We start from the raw sequence: 20,469 nt of genomic DNA, 5'->3' as shown, positions 1-20,469 counted from the left end.
CCCTTTCCGAAAGAAATTGTGCTTCTATATAGAGCCTTGGCGAAAAAATGTTGCTTCTATATAGACCCTTTCCGAAAGAAATGGTGCTTCTATATAGTCGCTTATATCTTCATTGAATGAAGAGAATTGTTGGTTTAGGTTCACGTTTTCACATAGCCCCTATAGATCTGTATTTCCCGAGTTTGGGAATTTTAAAAGTTCTAGGCACATTATCCATCTGAAGTAGCTGAGGGCCTCCCGATTTTCGGTATTTTTAGCCACATCATTCAACCGAAATGGCTAAATTGTGGTATTTGGTCTTCATTGGGACTATCACACATTCCTGCAGAAAATTGTCAGTATATGTTCACTGTATTTTGAAATTTTTATTTATATTATCCAGCCGAAGTGGCAAAAATTTGATGTATTCTGCGGAGAATTTTCGATATAGGTCCATGTTTTCAAATAATGTTACCTTCCGATTTTTTTCTAATTTTTAAGGTTTTAGCCTAATTGGCCTACCGACATAGCTGAAATTTGGTATATAGTCCTCGAGGGGGGCATAAAACATTTTTGAAACTTAGTACAATTTCCACTTATGCTATACAAATGGGAATATGTTTTATTTTACTTCTACTTACTTTTGTGTTTGTAGTGGGTTTTCCATTTGCGAAAAAAGGCCATGGTCAAGCGGCGAGCAGGTAGTAGCAGTCCCAGATAAACAGCAACAAGTTTGACAAACAAAAGCCTCCTGGCAAGAAACAGCAGCTATTCTCTCAGTAATTTACAACAAATGTGGAAGACGAGACGAAATATAACCACTTGTCCACAAAGATTTGATGAAAATTCCGCAATTTAGGCAACACCACAATTCAGCTGCAGGTAAATAATAATTAATGACAGTATTTGGCCAATGTTTCTATGGAGACGAAGAAACAATGCGAAAAACAATTCCGAAATTTACGTTGATAATGGCAACACAACAGATACGTTAGCCCGCTTCAAATGTTAGCAACAAAACTTGACTTGAGGTTGTTTATGTGTTAATTGTTCTGCGGTAGAGTTAAGAGTGAAACAATCAACTTTTTTTCTTGCAGCGAAGCAAGTAAGTGATGTTTCAAATCTTCTTGGGTTAAAGGTACTATAAAACAAAACAGAAAAAAGTAATATTACAGAGGTGTTGGTGGTTTTGGCGTTTTAAAATTTTGTATTTTTATTTTTTTTTTTTGCTTGTAAGAACAAAAAAATCTTTGTTTTGTTATTAGAATCACAACGCAATTTATAAATCACAAATATTGTATTTGTCCGATATTTTTTTATTTTGTTAGCATTTTTTTATTACGTCTTGTTTTGGTATTCGCACAAAGTGAGCGGTGATTTAAACCAGAAATGTTTTTTGTTTTTGTATTTTGAGAGGTAAAGAGGTGTATTTGGGTTTTTGTTTGGTTTTTGCGCAAAACTTGTTTCCACTATGAATTTTCAATACGAAATGAAACAAGTAATCAAATCAAAATATTCAAACAATATCAAAACACCCAACCAGCTAGCCAGCAAGTCAGTCAGTCAGCCAGCCACCGACATCAACACGATCACAACAACGGTTATGACGGCAGCTGCTGCTATAGTCGGCATTCGTAAAAATTAGCAAAACAAATAAAAATCATTCACTTTGCTTCTTATGAATGGTATGAAAAGGCAAGTGCAAAGCTAAGAAGCATTAGAAAGATATTACTATGATGTATGGCCGACTTTCTGCAACCCTATAACTCCTATAATCCTAGATTTTCAGACGGTTCAAGACAAAGTTGTTATACCCTCCACCACGAACTATAATGAAGGTAATAGGAACAACAATTTTCCTTTCGTAGCGATGATGCTGAAACCTTTAAAATACCCAAAGTCAGGACGTACAGATCTATGGAAGCTATATGAAGACGTGGTCCTATACCGAAAAATTTCTGGTAGAAGGTTTTATACCCCCAACGAAGACTAAAAACCAAATTTCAGCCATTTTGGTGGGATATTGAGGCCACAAACTTCAAATTACCGAAAATCGGGAGGTTCCGTTCTATGGGGGCTATGTGAATGTGTGGACCTATACCAACAAATTGCAGATGGAAAGTTTTATACCCACAACGAGAACTAAAAACAAATTTCCAGCCATTTCGGTTGGATATTGAGGCCACAAATTTCAAAATACGGAAAATCGGGAGGTACCGTTCTATGGGGGTATACCGACAAATTCCAGGTGGAAAGTTCTGATGCCCCCACCGAAGACTAACTTCAACATTTCAACCATTTTGGTGCGATATTGAGGCCACAACTTTAAATACCGAAAATCCGTTACCGTTCTATGGGGGCTATGTGAACCCGTGGACCTATACCAACACATTGCAGGTGGAAAGTTTTATACCCACAACGAGGACTAAAAACCAATTTTCAGCCATTTTGTTGGCATATAGAGGCCACAACCTTCAAAATACCGAAAATCGGGAGGTACCGTTCTATGGAGGCTATATGAAGGCGAAGACTTTTACCGACAAATTTCAGGTGGAAAGTTTTGATGACCCAACGAAGACTTAATTCCAAATTTCCGCCATTTCGGTGGGATATTGGGGCAACAACCTTCAAATACCGAAAATCGGGAGGTACCGTTCTATGGGGGCTATGTGAACGCGTGGACCTACATATACCAACAAATTGCAGGTGGAAAGTTTTATACCCACAACGAGGACTAAAAACCAATTTTCAGCCATTTTGTTGGCATATAGAGGCCACAAACCTTCAAAATACCGAAAATCGGGAGGTACCGTTCTATGGGGGCTATATGAAGGCGAAGACTTTTACCGACAAATTTCAGGTGGAAAGTTTTGATGACCCAACGAAGACTTAATTCCAAATTTCCGCCATTTCGTTGGGATATTGGGGCCACAACCTTCAAATACCGAAAATCGGGAGGTACCGTTCTATGGGGGCTATGTGAAGGCGTGGACCTATACCAACAAATTGCAGGTGGAAAGCCACAATGAGGACTAAAAACCAATTTTCAGGCATTTCGGTGCGATATTGAGGCCACAACCTTCAAAATACCGAAAATAGGGAGGTACCATTCTATGGGGGCTATACGAAAGCGAAGAGCTTTACCGACAAATTTCAGGTGGAAAGTTTTGATGCCCCCAACGAAGACTAAATTCCAAATTTCAGCATTTTGGGTGAGATATTGAGGCCCCAACCTTCAAATTACCGAAAATCGGGAGGTACCGTTCTATGGGGGCTATACGAAGGCATGGACCTATACCAACAAATTGCAGGTGGAAAGTTTTGTATCCACAAGGAGGACTAATGACCAATTTTCCGCCATTTCGGTGGGATATTGAGGTCACAACCTTCAAATACCGAAAATCGGGAGGTACCGTTCTACGGGGGGGGCTATGTGAAGGCGAAGACCTTTTTTTTGATACCCCCAACGAAAACAAAATACAAAATTTCAGTCATTTTTGTGAAATTTCAGGAAATTTAATAATTTGATCAATGAATAATTTTCAACACTATTCCAGAATCCTCTCAATACTTTCTAAAAAATACCATGCTTCATAAAGATCTGGCCAAGTATAGTCTTACAGATTAGTGTAGGGTATTGAAATAAAAATATTAAGTCGTACATACATCATGTTTTGAACGACAACAAAAGAAGAATTGGGAAAAAGGCTGAAGTTCAGATGATAAGCGGCCGCGGCTGGCGGCTGCAACGCATTTCTCAATGATGGCTATAAATACTGCGACGACATCTCTGACGCTTACAACTGGAGGTCGCTGATCACAAATAACTCAAATTCATAGTAATCAGAAAGTGCCACAAAAAGGCTGGTACTCATTGGGCATGACAGAGTTTAAACTCAGTTTTTTCAATCAGTTTGTAAACGTTTCTGCTAAGAGCACTCTATTACCCAACCTCTAAGTAAAGAAGAATGATTTAAAGCAGCAATACAAGACAGAAGGCCGCGCCCACGTAGGCTTAGACAAGTAAGAATTAGAATCGATCATTATCTCCATCTCCATCAGTAGACCACTCGACTTCATAACCTCCGAACCCCGTACTTCCCGTATGGGAAAACCAATTGGCAAGGTTTCAGAGAATTCCCCAACCAACGCTTCAGTGAACTGACCAATCCCTCTGATATTCGTGTAGCAGAGAGAAATTTTCGAGATATCATCATGGCTGCAGCCGCCCGCCATATTCCTGGTTGTCGAACAGCAGAAATTTCAATTATTGCATTTTATTTTACTTTTGCGGAAGCGATGTGGGCTTGTGAGATGACTGAAACATACTGACCAGTCTTATTCCATTTTCGGATGTTTCACGGCGTTGGATAGTTGAGAGGACTAACTAACTGGAAATTAACAATGAAGTTGAAAATGTTATGGCAAATATAGGTGAAGATGCCACCATGTGGTGGGTTTTGCAAATAGTACATACTAAGGCTTAGAATACGTAAGGAATCCTTTCTGTATCAGGTAAGTGTAAAACGGGTGGATTCAGAGACACGCCATTAGAATATACTTATTAATTCAAGACCACCTCATAATTTTTATCACACCATCAAACTCCCCCTTCGATAAACTCATATGCATATGAAATGCAATCATCGCCTAACTGATGATCGGGAAAAAGACTTTCAATTGTATGCAATAACATGTGTTGTACTTGACTATGATGACGATGACGCCGGTCGCTGCTCAATGATTTATCCATTGTACTAGTGTGAGATGTCGGAATATTAGTTTTCATCATACTTTCTTTTATTGTTTTGCACAAATGAACAAGAAACAAAGAAGACTTCGCCAAGAAGATGCAAAAAACATGAAATGAAAACATAAATAATTTTTGCATTCAAAAGATCAAAGCTATGACAATGGCTTCATTATTGTGTCTACATTTCATTTCATATTTTTTTCTTTTTTTGCAAAGCTTCCATTTCTATTTTAAACCAGTCAAGAGGCTCATAACAGTGATTAGTTAGAGGTAGTGAGAGGGAGTTCGTAACACTATTTGGCAATTTAATTGTATGCACGAATGTATTAAAACATTGTTGAGTTGCATAGTTACAAAATACACTTAAAGAAATGCTCCGAATGCGAGTTCCAAGGGGGAAAGGGTTTACAATTGAGCTACATTTATTTTGTCTCCAACTTGAACCACCTCAAAATCGAGAGTAATCGTTTTATAATACACATTTGAGCCCATCTATCCAACGATAGATGGCCTTTGAGCCCATCTATCCAACGATAGATGGCCTTTGAGCCCATCTATCCAACGATAGATGGCCTTTGAGCCCATCTATCCAACGATAGATGGCCTTTGAGCCCATCTATCCAACGATAGATGGCCTTTGAGCCCATCTATCCAACGATAGATGGCCTTTGAGCCCATCTATCCAACGATAGATGGCCTTTGAGCCCATCTATCCAACGATAGATGGCCTTTGAGCCCATCTATCCAACGATAGATGGCCTTTGAGCCCATCTATCCAACGATAGATGGCCTTTGAGCCCATCTATCCAACGATAGATGGCCTTTGAGCCCATCTATCCAACGATAGATGGCCTTTGAGCCCATCTATCCAACGATAGATGGCCTTTAAGCCCATCTATCCAACGATAGATGGCCTTTGAGCCCATCTATCCAACGATAGATGGCCTTTGAGCCCATCTATCCAACGATAGATGGCCTTTGAGCCCATCTATCCAACGATAGATGGCCTTTGAGCCCATCTATCCAACGATAGATGGCCTTTGAGCCCATCTATCCAACGATAGATGGCCTTTGAGCCCATCTATCCAACGATAGATGGCCTTTGAGCCCATCTATCCAACGATAGATGGCCTTTGAGCCCATCTATCCAACGATAGATGGCCTTTGAGCCCATCTATCCAACGATAGATGGCCTTTGAGCCCATCTATCCAACGATAGATGGCCTTTGAGCCCATCTATCCAACGATAGATGGCCTTTGAGCCCATCTATCCAACGATAGATGGCCTTTGAGCCCATCTATCCAACGATAGATGGCCTTTGAGCCCATCTATCCAACGATAGATGGCCTTTGAGCCCATCTATCCAACGATAGATGGCCTTTGAGCCCATCTATCCAACGATAGATGGCCTTTGAGCCCATCTATCCAACGATAGATGGCCTTTGAGCCCATCTATCCAACGATAGATGGCCTTTGAGCCCATCTATCCAACGATAGATGGCCTTTGAGCCCCTTTGAGCCCATCTATCCAACGATAGATGGCCTTTGAGCCCATCTATCCAACGATAGATGGCCTTTGAGCCCATCTATCCAACGATAGATGGCCTTTGAGCCCATCTATCCAACGATAGATGGCCTTTGAGCCCATCTATCCAACGATAGATGGCCTTTGAGCCCATCTATCCAACGATAGATGGCCTTTGAGCCCATCTATCCAACGATAGGTGGCCTTTGAGATCATCTATCCAACGATAGATGGCCTTTGAGCTCATCTATCCAACGATAGATGGCCTTTGAGCTCATCTATCCAACGATAGATTCTGAAAACATCCTAAATATCTAATTTTTGGGGAAAAGGATTTCGGTTGGATAAACGATATTCGATCTGTCCATAGATAAAAGTTTCAATTCAAAGGCTTTTTTCCTTTACATATTTCGCTCAGTGCAATCGCAATCATTTCAATATTTGCTCATTGATTTTTTTTTTGCTTCGCAGTAGTAGTGACGCTGAAACAAAACAAAAACTGCTAGTCAGCAGTCATGGACAGCATCAACAACAATTGGCATGGTGCGACGCAAAGTGGAAGTCGCACGTTTCGTGCCAGGCACAATTCAATTGCAGCGGAACCAATGTTTATATTTGATACTCTCCGACGATGATGATCACCATCGTCGTCGTCATCTGGAAAGAGCAACGCTAATTGTTAATGCTTATGTGGCTCTTGGGTGAGGGGTAAGAGAACACTATAGGCTATCAACTGAAAAGCAGTGTTAATGGTAGCATCTTTATTTTGTTTGGGAATCTTAGTGATGTTCATTTTTAATTGGGTTTCCCATTCTAACCGGTTCCTGTGTAGTGAAGTTTGATAGAGGACAGGGTAAGATGGTAAATGGTGAAGTCTAAATTAAAAACATTTGAAACATGTAAAACGGAAGGAGATGATCGCGTGATGCCTTATATCGTTGGTTTTCCACAGACTTTGTTTTTATTTCCGTCACCATAGTTTGAAGGGTATATTAAGTTTGTTTTGCCGTTGTAATGTATTGAAATAATTATTTACGACCCTATAAAGTATATATGTATGTATATTCTTCATCAGGTTGAAATATAAATATCCGCCAGTCCGTCTGTTCTAATCACTCTAGCAGAGAAAAGAATACAAAAGTTCACAAAAAATGTAATGTCCTTTTAAGCAACATTAAAGCTCAGTTCTAGACTCGACTTGTGTTTAAAGCCAATAATTCATTGGTTTTTAAACATGAAATATTAGGTAAAAACCGGTTCGAAACAAAACATCGACGAATAATGCTCTTTCTGAATTGCAATTTCTGGATTTTTGAATAAAAACATGTTTATTTTTAATATTTATTATTTATGTTATACATATTAATGTATTTATAAAATGAATTCAATGATATTTATGGCTTAGCACGTAATCTTGTGACCGTATTCAATGGTACAGTTTATCTGGAAAAGACTGAACGGAGAATTCATGTCATTGACTTTGTAGGCATTTCGTGAAAAGTTTTCTGCCTTCTGAGAACACAGAATTCCAATTAACAACCACTTGGGTAGAAAAAAGTAACTGAAATCTGGAAGAAAGTTTAAGTGGGTAGTATAGCCCTTAGGTATAGCCAACATGGCAGTGGATCGGAAAATGTTTCTGACCTCTTTGAACTTTAATGTGAATGCGAACATCCTACTCCACATTATACCACAGTGTGGAGGCATTGATCTAATCATTGGCGGTCTATTAAGTTTATATTCTTGATCAGGATAAATTCCGAGGCGATATAGCCATGTCTACCTGTCCGTCTGTTCTAATCACTCTATCACTCTTATTGCACCTGAGAGCCTTTTTGCCATATGCAGCTCAAATTCGAAGTTTTGGTATAGCCCCCATATAACGGTACCTCCCGCTTTTCCATGTTTTGTGGATCTTAGATACATTTATTGACCGAACTACATGTAATTTGACAAAACTGTCAATACTGTTCCATGTTTTGGTGTAGACATAGAACTATTCGATTTTCAGTATTTTGAAGGCTTTAGATAAATTTTTTGACTGGACTACCTGTTATTTGGCATTTACGGCTCTCAGTGGTCATCAAACCTCTTTATAAATAATTTTTAACATAGGTCCATGTTTTGGTTTAACCCCATATAAAGGTACCTCCTTTCGCTATTTTACGGAATTTTGGCACATTTTTACCAAACTAACTGTAATTTGACATTTGAGGTTCTTAGTGGACTAGAAACTTCTCCTCAAAAAATTGCCAATAAAGGTCCATGTTTTGGCGCAGCTCCCATATAACGGTACCTCCAGATTTTTCGGTGTTTTAGGGATTTTAGCTACATTTTTTACCGATCTACCTGCTATTTGACACTTTGAGGTTGCCAGTGGTCACAAAACATCTCCACCAGAAATTGTGAACATAAGTCCATGTTTTGGCATAGCCCCCATAAAACCGTACCTTCCGATTTTCTAAATTTTGAGGGTTTCAGCTACAATTTTCAACCCAACTAGCGTAATTTGAAATTTCTCCACCGAAAATCGTCAACCTAGGTCCCTGTTTTGATATAGCCCCCATATAGCGGTACCTCCCGATTTTCGGTATTTTGAGGATTTTAGCTAAAATTTTTAACTTATCTAGCTGCAATTTGACATTTGAGGATATCAGTGCTCGCGAAACTTCTTCATTCATAATATACATATAACGGTACCCCCAAATGTCGATATTTTGAGGATTTTCGCTAAATTTTTAAACCGAACTACTTGTGACTTTTGAGATCCCCAGTTTTCTACACCAACAAATTTCAACTTAGATCCATGTTTTGGTATAGCCCCCATATAACGGTTGAGGTCACAAAACTTCTCCACGATATTTTTTATGTTTGTCCATTCTTTGGTATATAACGTGTAATGTGACCGCAACATTATGGCCCTACCTACCATAAATACTACCCACCCTAATGTATCATTAATGCAGTAGGGACAACAACACCATACACATAAGTCCCAATTTACATTGGGCGAGTTTACTTGCGGCAATTGTCATTTTGTAGGAGAGAGAGGTGAGGCATATGGTAACCCTTTGCCTCTCAGCACCCTCTCTCACGAACAAACTGACAATTGCCGCAAGTAAACTCGCCTAATGTAAATTGGGACTTACATATATCACTTGTATTAGGGCCAAACCTATAGCACTGCGTGTTGCGTGTGCGTTCAAAAATACAAAAACAAAATACATGTGTTTCAAATTGAAATATATGTATTTTGTTTTTGTATTTTTGAACGCACACGCAACACGCAGAGCTATAGGTTTGGCCCTTACATATTCCTCATTTGTACTACCTCACTGAATGGAATGTAGAGTTCAGTGTAATTCCTGTTGGCTCGCCTTACAAATAATTGTCATTCACTCCGTAAACCCAGAGGGATAAGTTGTTGGGGTTCGTCGCAGAATTTGTCGAGTGCTGGCGTTAAACGAAATACAATATGTACAGTCACTTGAACAGAATCTAACAACAGCCTTCGCCCCCTGCGATTCGTTCGCTCCTTGCGATTCGTTCGCTCCTGCCGATTCGTTCGTTTCTGCCGATCCGTTATCGCTCCTTTGCGATTCGTTCTATCTTTGCGATTCGTTCGCTCCTTGCGATTTGTTCCCTCCTTGTGATTTGTTCGTTCCGCGCGATTCGTTCGCTCTCTGCGATTCGTTCGTTCCGTTACCTAACCGTTCCCGACTCTCCTATTTACAAAGTAGCACAACCGATCGTCACACAGCTAGAGTTGTGCCAAAGGAACTATATGGAACTTCTAGTGCACTTCGTAGTTCCAATGGCCCACAGTTTTTCCTTGAACAAACTGCGTATACTTAATATCACACGTTATATTTCATGATGTTACTCATACCTTTTGGAACTAGTACAAGGAACTAGATTGCCCAACTCTACACACAGCCGAGTATCACCATTCACCCAAACGTCACCCAGCCGAAAACTGATCGTTCTGCCGAGCCGAGTATCGCCAAGCCGGGATTGCCGAGACAAGTGTTGCCAACGACATCCGATTACCCAGAGCCGAGCGACACACCCGACGATTGCCAACAAGCCACCAACAGCTTAATACCACCGAGGCTACCCGACAGCTACCCGACAGCTACCCGAATAGCACTAAGCCAAGCCCCACACCGGATTATCACCGAGCCGACAGCGCCGAAACGATTTCATCAACCCGAATAACATTGAGCCAACCTACACTAGAACTCCTTCTATTTGCAAACCCATTTAATCCTCATGTTTACGGAATTGTATCAATAAAGCATTGAAGTACAACTAATCGTTTTCCTTACTTAAGCTTTGTGGGTCCTTAAGTCGAACCTGGAAACGGCTGAGCAAACCTCAGCCTTTGATAAAACCACTCGTTATAAACGCTTATAACGATACCCCCGATTTTAAATGTTTTGAGGATATTAGCTAAGTCAGTAGTCACGCGCGCAAAATTTGCGGTAAAGAAACTTTACTTTTTGGGTGAGAGCGGGGATGAACGAGTACAGAAGGGCTCTTTCCTTTCCGCTCTCTCCCAAAAACTCAATTTTCTTTACCGCAAATTTTGCGCGTGTGACTATTGACTAAAATTTTCAACCGATCTAGCTGTAAGTTGACATTTGAGGTTCCCAGTGGCCACAAAATTTCTCCGCCAAAAATGATCCACACTTTGATATATTCCGCACTTTGATATGTTCCGCTCAATTGAATACATTTTTAGATATATTTTCTGACCTAATTTAGGCATTTGTGGTATCCGTAATTGGAAAACTGATCTTACTAAATTTGTGGACAGGAAAGGAAACAAAATATTCCATTGTAGTTCAGAATATATTATGATGGAGAGTATAAAAAGTTCGGCCCGGCCGAATTTAACGATGTTTTGCTTGTTTGTGTTCTTTTCTGATTTCTGGTCAAATCACGTAACGTTAAGCCTGTGCTCAAAGAAAGAAAGAAAATTGATGCTTACATTTTGAAGTCGAAATTTCGGGGTTATATGAATATTTCTTATAATTAGTATTGGAAAATCAATTGTAAATTTCAGCTAATTCTGTCAGAAAATATGGCTAAAATCCTCAAAATACCTTTAATCAGGAGATACCTTTATGGGGGCTATGCACAAACGTGGCCCTATCTTGGCAATTTTTAGTGGCTAAAAGCATCAATGTACTTTAAATCGGGATGTACCGTTACATGGGGGCTACACCAAAACATGAATAGCCCATCTTCGGACTTGACCTGCCTATGGAAAAATACACTCGGGTCCAAAATGTTAGCGTTCTATCTCAATTACTGCGTTCACTAGAGTGATTAAAGCAGACGGACAGACAGTTGCTAGATCGTCTTAGAATTTTATCCTGATCAACAATATATATACATATGCTTTATGCGGTCAGAAATGATTAAGTTACATTAATTTAGGTTACAGTATTTTATTAATAATGCACTTAAAACTAGAAAATGATTTTTCATGGTGGAATCTCTCATATAAAACGCTTGCCGTTTAATATTGTCACTATTTCTAATTCAAATGCAAGCGTTTTATTTGAAAGATTCCATCATGATAAATTATTTTCTAGTTTTTAATGCCTTTATAAATAAAACACTGAAACACTGGAACTTATTTTTTCGCTAAAAAAGGCATCATTTCAAAAAGCTGAAAAGCCAATTGATAATTCCCTTCGCCGGGATGAAATCATGATATTGGTAGCGATCAGTAAAATTTTGCAACACTGTCAGTTCGTTTTGAAAAACATTACTCTCTGTAATAGAGGGTAATAAAATGAAGTTAAGCCATTGGGGGAATACTCCAGTCTAAATATGTACTTTCAAAAAATGCATACTAGAAGTTGTTTGCAATTTCAGTGTTGCATAGTGTAATGGATATACCAAAACCTTGAACTATGTCCAACACTTTTGGTGAGGAAGTTTCTGTACAATTGGAACCCCAAATGCCAAATTACAGCTAATTCGACCTAAAATTGAAGATAGAATACTTAAAATATTTTAATTCGGGTGGTACCGCTCTATGGGGGCTATAAGATACAAGTAATAAAGTATCAGTCGGCTTTGCCGACAGAGATATACCCACAGCCAATTTGAATTGATACTTTTATCTACGGACAGATCGACACAATTGTTGAACTTTTGTGGGGGAGTTACCATAAGGAGAAGATCGATATCGGCCATTTTAGAAGTTAAACTAAATTTGGTCCAACGTTTGGACCAATTTGGTTGCCCCGTTCAAGGGATAGAGTGCATACAATTTTAGTGACATTTTTTAAATATTAAAGGAAGTTCTTGCCAATCTTCGAAGTGAAACTAAGTTTGGACACCTTTTGGGTTGTTTTCTCAAGAAGTATGGACTTGCCCCTAAAAACCATTTACCGTCGTAATTGAGGCAGCGAATGCAAGTTGCTTCAACAGTGATTCGAAAGCGGGCCTTAATGTGAATTTATGCGAAATTTTGTGTGGGAGGTACCCGTAGGAGTAGACAAATATAGTTTATATTCAAGCCTGATGTATATCTGGTAGACATAGTAGGATGTGTAAAGTATGGACCAAATCGGTCACTTCATTCAAGAGTTATCGTGCGCACAATTTTTTTTGAACTTTTGTGGGGAAGTACCTGAAGGTGTGGACCGATATGGCGTATCTTCGAACTTACACTAAGTTTGGACAAAATATTACGAAGGCCAAATTTTGGGCCGAATCGGCAGATCCGTTCGAGAGTTATCGTACGCTCCACCTAGCCAGACAGACAGACAGACGGACGGACATTGCTAAATCGACTACAAATTGTCTGAAACGGATTTCGTCAAAACATACATGGGGTCTAAAACCATTATTTCGATGTGGCACATTTTGTCCGTATGAAAGTGTATATACATTAGGGATATAACTTTTTGCACTTTTCTGCAGATATCGAAAATACCACCACATAGCCGTGTAGAGCATGAAAAACTATTATGAAATACGGTGTCAATTTTTCTCTATCGCGAAAAAAGTTTCCGCACCAAATGCATGGAAGTTCAGAAATGCATTTTTTAATTTTATCTGTTATAACAACATGTTTGCTTTTCATTAAAATTTTTATTTTTTTGTAATCTAATTTAAAATCATTATCAAAGCGTTCTGGACCAATTTGTTCTCAAATCGCGCCATTTCGGACCATATTAGGATTTTTTGACACTATTGCAATTTTTTGTTTTTCTTTATAAAATCGCGAATTTTATGTTTATAATTTTTGTACCTATCGGACTAGAGAATATGGTGTCATTTGCAACAAATTCGCGAAAGTTACAGACCGTTTTTAATGACTTTGCCTGTGAGAAATTTATTTTTGTCTATAAATATTTATTCAAACAAAGCAAATTTAAAATTATAAGTAGAAAAAATATCAAAAGGGTTTTAGTAATTGCGGTCGGTGCTATAACTTTTTCATCGAATCGATCTTAGAAACGCGTTTTCATTATTAGGACAAAATTCCCCACATGGTACTGGTGTTGTATTTTTGTAGAAAACAAATACAATTCTCACAGGCAAAGTCATTAAAAACGGTCTGTAACTTTCGCGAATTTGTTGCAAATGACACCATATTCTCTTCTCGGATAGGTACAAAAAATATAAACATAAAATTCGCGAGTTTATAAAGAAAAACAAAAAATTGCAATAGTGTCAAAAAATCTTAATATGGTCCGAAATGGCGCGATTTGAGAACAAATTGGTCCAGAACGCTTTGATAATGATTTTAAATTAGATTACAAAAAAATAAAAATTTTAATGAAAAGCAAACATGTTGTTATAACAGATAAAATTAAAAAATGCATTTCTGAACTTCCATGCATTTGGTGCGGAAACTTTTTTCGCGATAGAGAAAAATTGACACCGTATTTCATAATAGTTTTCCATGCTCTACACGGCTATGTGGTGGTATTTTTTTGGTTATAGCCCTAATATACATACCCTCGTTAGCATAAATGCAATGCTGTGGGTATAAAAATGGACCCATAATGGTTTTGGTTTCATACTCATGTATTGTCATCAACATCTGAAAAGTGAGCAAAGTTTTAGTTCAATTGGTCAACTGCAACTTTGTGGAAAATGACTTACTAGATTTGAACTATACGGACCCCAAAGCAAGTAAAAAAAACACTGTAAAAATATGAAAACGCGTCTTTGAATACCGATTTAGATTTGAACTAAAAGGACACCAAAACAAGTCAAATAAAAATATGTAAAACGCTTCTTTGAATACCGATCTGATAAAGTACGTATTAAAAAGTTTTGGACAAATAAATATACGAATTTATTCTTCAATCCATACTAAATAAACTGCGTTGTAATTTGAACTGACACTGGTCCATTTTTTTGTTAAATCTTTAATAAGTATGTTATAGACATTCGAATAAGCTTCAGCATTCGTTTTCTACCTTGATTTTTTTTTTTTTTTTTTTGTTATGGGTTTTTTATTTCTAGCTCACAGCATTCATACGATTGTTATACTATGTATGTACTTTATTTAATTGTTCACTTTAATGTTTTGTCTGCCGTTCCAATTTAACTTCAATTACCGATGTTTGTTTTTTTTTGGGTTTTGGAATTCCGCACTTTGTAGTTGTAGATTAGCACCACCGAAAATTGTTTACCGATTCTAACATTCCTTCATCGTTTATCGTCTAAACGCTACAAAGTTTCAAAATGATCTGTTGCTCTGTTAATGCACCACGAAATTATGGAGTCTAATCTATCGTTTGCGGGAGATCCAAATACTGGTCATATTAATCTCCATACTTGTCTCTTAATTATACCTGTGTGTGCGTTTTTTTGGATTGTTGCTCTCACTATCCGTACATGGAGCGTGCAGACCATTTGTTTACATGACTTTATCTTTGTGCTTCTCAAAATAAACTTTTTTCGTTTAGATTAGATTTGAGTGAATTTTTCTACAAACAAAATCTGTATGCGGAGTAGGTACATGTATCCAATATTTGCTACCGTCCACAACAGCGAAGTAACGATAACTATGAGGAACCCCTGGCCCCCACCCCGCAACTATAGCTTGTTAAAATGATGCGGGTAAATCCACTTGGAATTCATAAAAAATCTACAAATGAATGAATGAATGTTTGCCGGTTCATTTATGCAGTTTATGAGATGGATACATATTTATTTTTGCCTTAAGATTTTGTTGTTATTTTCAATGCGTTTGTTTTTGTTGTTGCTGTTGCCATTGGTCCATTTAAACAATGAAATATGTGTTACGATTAAATACAAAAGTTCCGATTGTGTGTTTTATTAGCTTAGATTGTTGTTGTTTGGGGAAACATTTTGAAATTGTTGTTATTTATTTAGTTCGTGCAACATTTTATTCCAAATAATCTCAGTCAAATACGAGGGAGTACGTTCATCAGAGAACAAATATTTTTCATTAAAGTCTATAGTTAATAGAGCCAAAACTCAGATACCGTAGAAAATAAATAACACATTATACAACGTCTGTTCTTGAAACCAAAGGTAAAATTGGATTCCAAAATACCTCAGTATTTTATACTATCCCAACTAACGACAAGTGGCTCCATTTGTTTTTTTTGCCCTCCACCATAACATCAAGGGTATAATTGGCTTTGTCATTCCGTTTGTAACACATCGAAATATTTGTCGCAGATCCTATTAACTGTATACATATTTCAAAAACTAGAAATTTCTAGCGAAATTGTCTTCAAAGTTCAGCAATGATCATTGGCTGCTGGTAAAGGGTCCTCTGAGGAGAGTCGTCTTATCCGACAGCGCACAGTGGTCCCACTTGTATAGGAAGGTGCGACAGAAATATTTATAATCGTCGGATCAATCTGATTTTTATACCCTACACCACTATGTGGGGAGGTTATTATAAGTTGGTTTTGGCCAAAAAGTTTGTAACGCATCGAAATAATCGTCGTAGACCCATACTTATATATACCAAAATGAATGTCTCGACGAGCTGAGTCGATCTGGCTATGTGTGTCCGTCCGTCAGTCCGTCCGTCCGTCCGTCTGTCCGTCTGTCCATCTAAACCTTGTAATCACGCTACAGGTCGCAATTTTGATCGGATCGTCACGAAATTTTGGATGTTGATGGGGGTCCCGGAGGGGAAGAAGCCTATTGAAGTTGGTGATGGTCGGATAATATTTAGGGGTCGGAAAGGGCAAAAAACTTAGGTGGGTAAAAAGACAACGTTTTTTTCCAAAGCCAATATCTCAGCTTCTATATGGGGTATACCAAAAGCAAAACCTGATAATGAAAGCAGAAAATATCACCTTTCTAATGATGTAAAGTAGGTGCTCGCAGGTGATCAAACAACGAAGATATCACAATAGTAGCAAATAAAACCGCAATTTTAATTTTTGCGATTTTAATTATATTGACAAATATCACAGCTTTGGTTGAAAATTTTCCAAAAGCAAAGCCTGACTATGAAAGTAGAAGATCCCGTCTTTACAATGATGCAAACTAGGTCGGCGTAGGTAACCAAATAACGGAGATATCGCAATAGTCGATAATGCATCCCCTTTTCCGATTTTTTTGTAATCACGCTACAGGTCGCAATTTTGAACGGATGTTCACGAAATTTTGGGGGTTAATGGGGGTCCCAAAAAGAAAGAAGCCTATTGATTTTGATGATGGTCGGATAATATTCAGGGGTCGGAATGGGCAAACACTTATTTCGAGAAAGGTCAACGTTTTATTTCAAAGCCAATATCTCTGTTCCTTTAAGAGGCATATCAAAAGCAAAATCTGGCAAGGAAAGTAGAAAATAGCACCTTTACAACGATGTAAAGTAGGCTGTCGTAGCTGCTCAAACAACAGAGATATCGCAATAGTCGGTAATGCATCCCATTTTCCGATTTGTTTTGTAATCACGCTACAGGTCGCAATTTTGATCGGATCGTCACGAATTTTTTGGGAGTTGATGCGGGTCGCACATAGGAAGAAGCCTATTGATTTTGGTGATAGTCGGATAATATTTAGGGGTCGGAATGGGGAAAAACTCATTTGGAGACAAATTCAAAGTTTTATTCTGTGTGAATATATTGGCTTCTAGTAGGGGTATTCCTACGGCAAAGCCTGTCAATGGAAGAAGAAAATATTACCTTTACATTGGTGTAAAGCAGGTTGGCGTAGGTGGTCAAACAAGGGAGATACCACAATAGTCGGCAATGCATCCAATTCTTCCATTTTTTGCAATCAAGCTACAGGTCGTAATTTTGATTGGATGGTCACGAAATTTTGGTTGCTTATGGTGGTCCCAGAGACAAAGAGGCCTATTATTTTTGGTGGTAGTCGGTTTATATTCCCTAAAAGAACTGTTTACCAGTGAAAAGCTTATGCACAGGGGTAGTGGTGTAGGGTATTACATGGTCGGCCCCGGTCCGACTATAGCCTTTGCTCACTTGTTTCAGTATATACTAAAAATAAGTTAAAAATAATTTAGCCAAAAAATCATCAATATGGGTCCAGTTTTTCCTATAGCCCCCATGTAGCGGTAGCACCCGATTGCAGGTATTTTGAAGCTTTTATCTACATTTTAGGCCCTAATTGGCTGTACTTTGGTATTTGGGGTTCCCAATGATCAAGGATGATCAATGATTGGGGTCCAGGTTTCGGTATAGCCCTCATATTACGATACCTCCCTATTTTAGTTATTTTGAGGTTTTTATCTACATTTTCGGTTCGAATTGGTTGTAATTTGCTATTTGGAGTTCTTTGTGGTCAAAAAACGTCTCCGACTGATATCGTGGACAGGAAAGTAAACAAATTATTCCATTTGAGATCAGAATATTTTATGGTAGGGGATATAATAAAAAAATATATAATAAACGACCGAACTTTACATTTTTACTTGTTTTTCATATTATATGTAGCATCATACATATCAAGCTTTTTGTAGAAAATTAACGATCAGTTTTACTATACCATAACTGTTGACCGCATTTCGGTAAAATAAACTGTTTTAGCCCGATTCATCGAGGGGTTTCTTAAAATAATAATTTGAGCGGAAGCTGTGGCCGTACTAATGTAAAAAAATCGGAAAAACTCGTTGAAGGAAACAAGTTTCATTATGTTATTTTCCAATTAGTGGTTTTACAACACAATGTAGAGCTTAATGCTCAAAGGAGAAGTTAAGGAGTACACTTCAGAGTTGAAGTTTCTAATGTATGATTTTTTAATATATCCACTGTATCTACCTCAAACGGATGCTGACATTTTGAAGGCTGAAAAATGGGGTTTTTTGAATTTTTGCTCTAATCGGGACGCGCAGCTGGATATCCCTAAAAGCATATTATTTGATTGTAGTACTCGCGATTTCGAATTTTTTAATGTATAACATGAGGGTGTAGCCCTTACAGGATCACAGTAATCTGCGCCCAAACACGAAATTTTTGTGCGTAAATTTTTCTCAAAAACCATTTTTTTGGTTTAAAATATACAAACGTCATTCGATTTTCGTGGAAACCCCCGTAAATTTAGTTTGTTTACGTTCTGAATCTAACAAGCCACGACGCGTAAAAATCCACCCACTAGATCGGCGGATATGATACCCCTCAAATTTCGAAAATTTGTAAAAAAAATTATTTTGAAAATATCGCATATTAAAACGCGTTTTGGATGTGTCAGTTCTACTTAAAAAAATAGATCGATACGGGTGTTTAAACTGCGCGAAAACAGATATTCAAAAACTCTCGTAAATCCAGAGATATAATAGTTTTTTTTTCTAAAAATTGAGTGCGATGCTACATCCACGGTTCTTGATGGATCGCATTGAAACGGCATAGAACGATGTATTTTTTAATGGTGATTATTGAAATCGGATGCGCATAAAATGTAAATGAACTTCGCGGAAATTTTGACCATTTTACTGTATTTTGCACCCCAATATGCAGCAGATGCAACATCGTGGCCACCAACTAGAATTTGACAAACTGTACATCAAATAAAAGGGATTGATTCGCTGTGTTGGAAAATCGGATGCGCATCATGTCATTTTCATAATTACGCGGTTTATATGCGTCTCAAATGTTGTAATATTCAATATACCATTATTTTAACGTTATGCCACCATTGGAATTCCTTGTGATTTAATATTATCCAATAGGAAAACTATAAGTTAAGTTATAAATTTGTTACAACGGAATATCATTATTATTGCGTGAAATTTTGACGAAAATGCCGAAGAATCCAACCATTTTTTCTCCAACTTTTCCTATAAAACCATAAAAAAGTAAAATTAGAATAATATGATTTTAATTTTTTCGTAATATTTTCTTCTTATTTTTGCAAATAACATGAATACTATAGCTTCAACCTTCACAACTTAGGTTTCATTTTATTCCTCAAAATGTCTGGATGCTGTTATAATTTGTTTATATATTTTTCGTAAGTATAAGCCCCATTGTTTCAAAAATATGTTTGTAAATACGTGAAATTATTTAAAAAAATTGATTTTTCGCGAATCATTTGAGACTTTGCGATTATTTTTTGCATCATCGTAAAGGGTACGAATTCAGTTAACGATAATAGGATATAACAGCTAACTGTATTAAGTCGCGATTTTTTTTAGAATTTTTTCTAATTATCATAATTAAAACGGTCATATCTTTTGCGCGCAACGATCAAAGTTAGTAACGAAAACAGATTTGGAATGCTGATTTTTTTTAATCTATGTACCAAAATTTTTTTTTGATTTTTTTGAAATGGAAAAGACAATTTTAGACATTTTTCCTGATATATCAAAAATATAAAAATGTAAAAAATACACTCATAAATAGATCCCAAAACAAAAATGTCTAAATATTTAAAGAAAAAACCAAAACAAACAATTAAAACACAAAACAAAGAAGAAACTGAGAATACAGTAATACGGCATATTCACTGAAACGACCAGAGGCATCGTCAGTATTTTTAATGTCACACACGGAAATGCAAATATATGCAGCTGGAACCAAATTTTTTGTAAACTTGATACTATTTCGAACATTCCTCAAAAAAATTGGAGTTATAAAAAATGTGATTTCCAGCACATTTTATGCGAATAATGTGTACAAATTTTTATGTAAAATAATTAGAAAACTTTGCCTAAAACTTCATTACTTACTTACTTAGTTGGCCCATTACAGAACATTTGTTCCATAGACCGAACTAAGAAAA

General features: G+C 37.4%; 1 protein-coding gene across 3 annotated transcripts in view; it reads right to left on the bottom strand.

The window, feature by feature from the left end:
- LOC141394710 (uncharacterized) overlaps positions 1-15,018 on the bottom strand; it is a 34,335-nt gene extending 19,317 nt beyond the window's left edge. The window contains exons 1-2 of one of the 3 annotated variants that reach the window (XM_073969501.1): positions 14,715-15,018; positions 621-1,120 (exon numbers count right to left, since the gene is read on the bottom strand). In XM_073969501.1, the coding sequence (XP_073825602.1) occupies positions 621-663 (43 nt within the window). In that variant the 5' untranslated portion in view covers positions 664-1,120; positions 14,715-15,018. Of the gene's footprint in view, positions 1-620; positions 1,121-1,321; positions 1,471-14,714 lie in introns of those variants that run through there. The other 2 variants (XM_073969502.1, XM_073969500.1) reach the window with 2 other exon arrangements.
- Positions 15,019-20,469: the final 5,451 nt, after the last annotated feature.

The sequence above is a fragment of the Musca autumnalis genome, unplaced genomic scaffold, assembly GCF_047663935.1.
Source record: "Musca autumnalis isolate F117 unplaced genomic scaffold, ASM4766393v1 scaffold_2, whole genome shotgun sequence".
In the NCBI taxonomy this organism is placed as follows: Eukaryota; Metazoa; Arthropoda; class Insecta; order Diptera; family Muscidae; genus Musca; species Musca autumnalis.
Note: the sequence above shows the minus strand (reverse complement) of the source record. Positions and strands in the feature narration are given on the sequence as shown.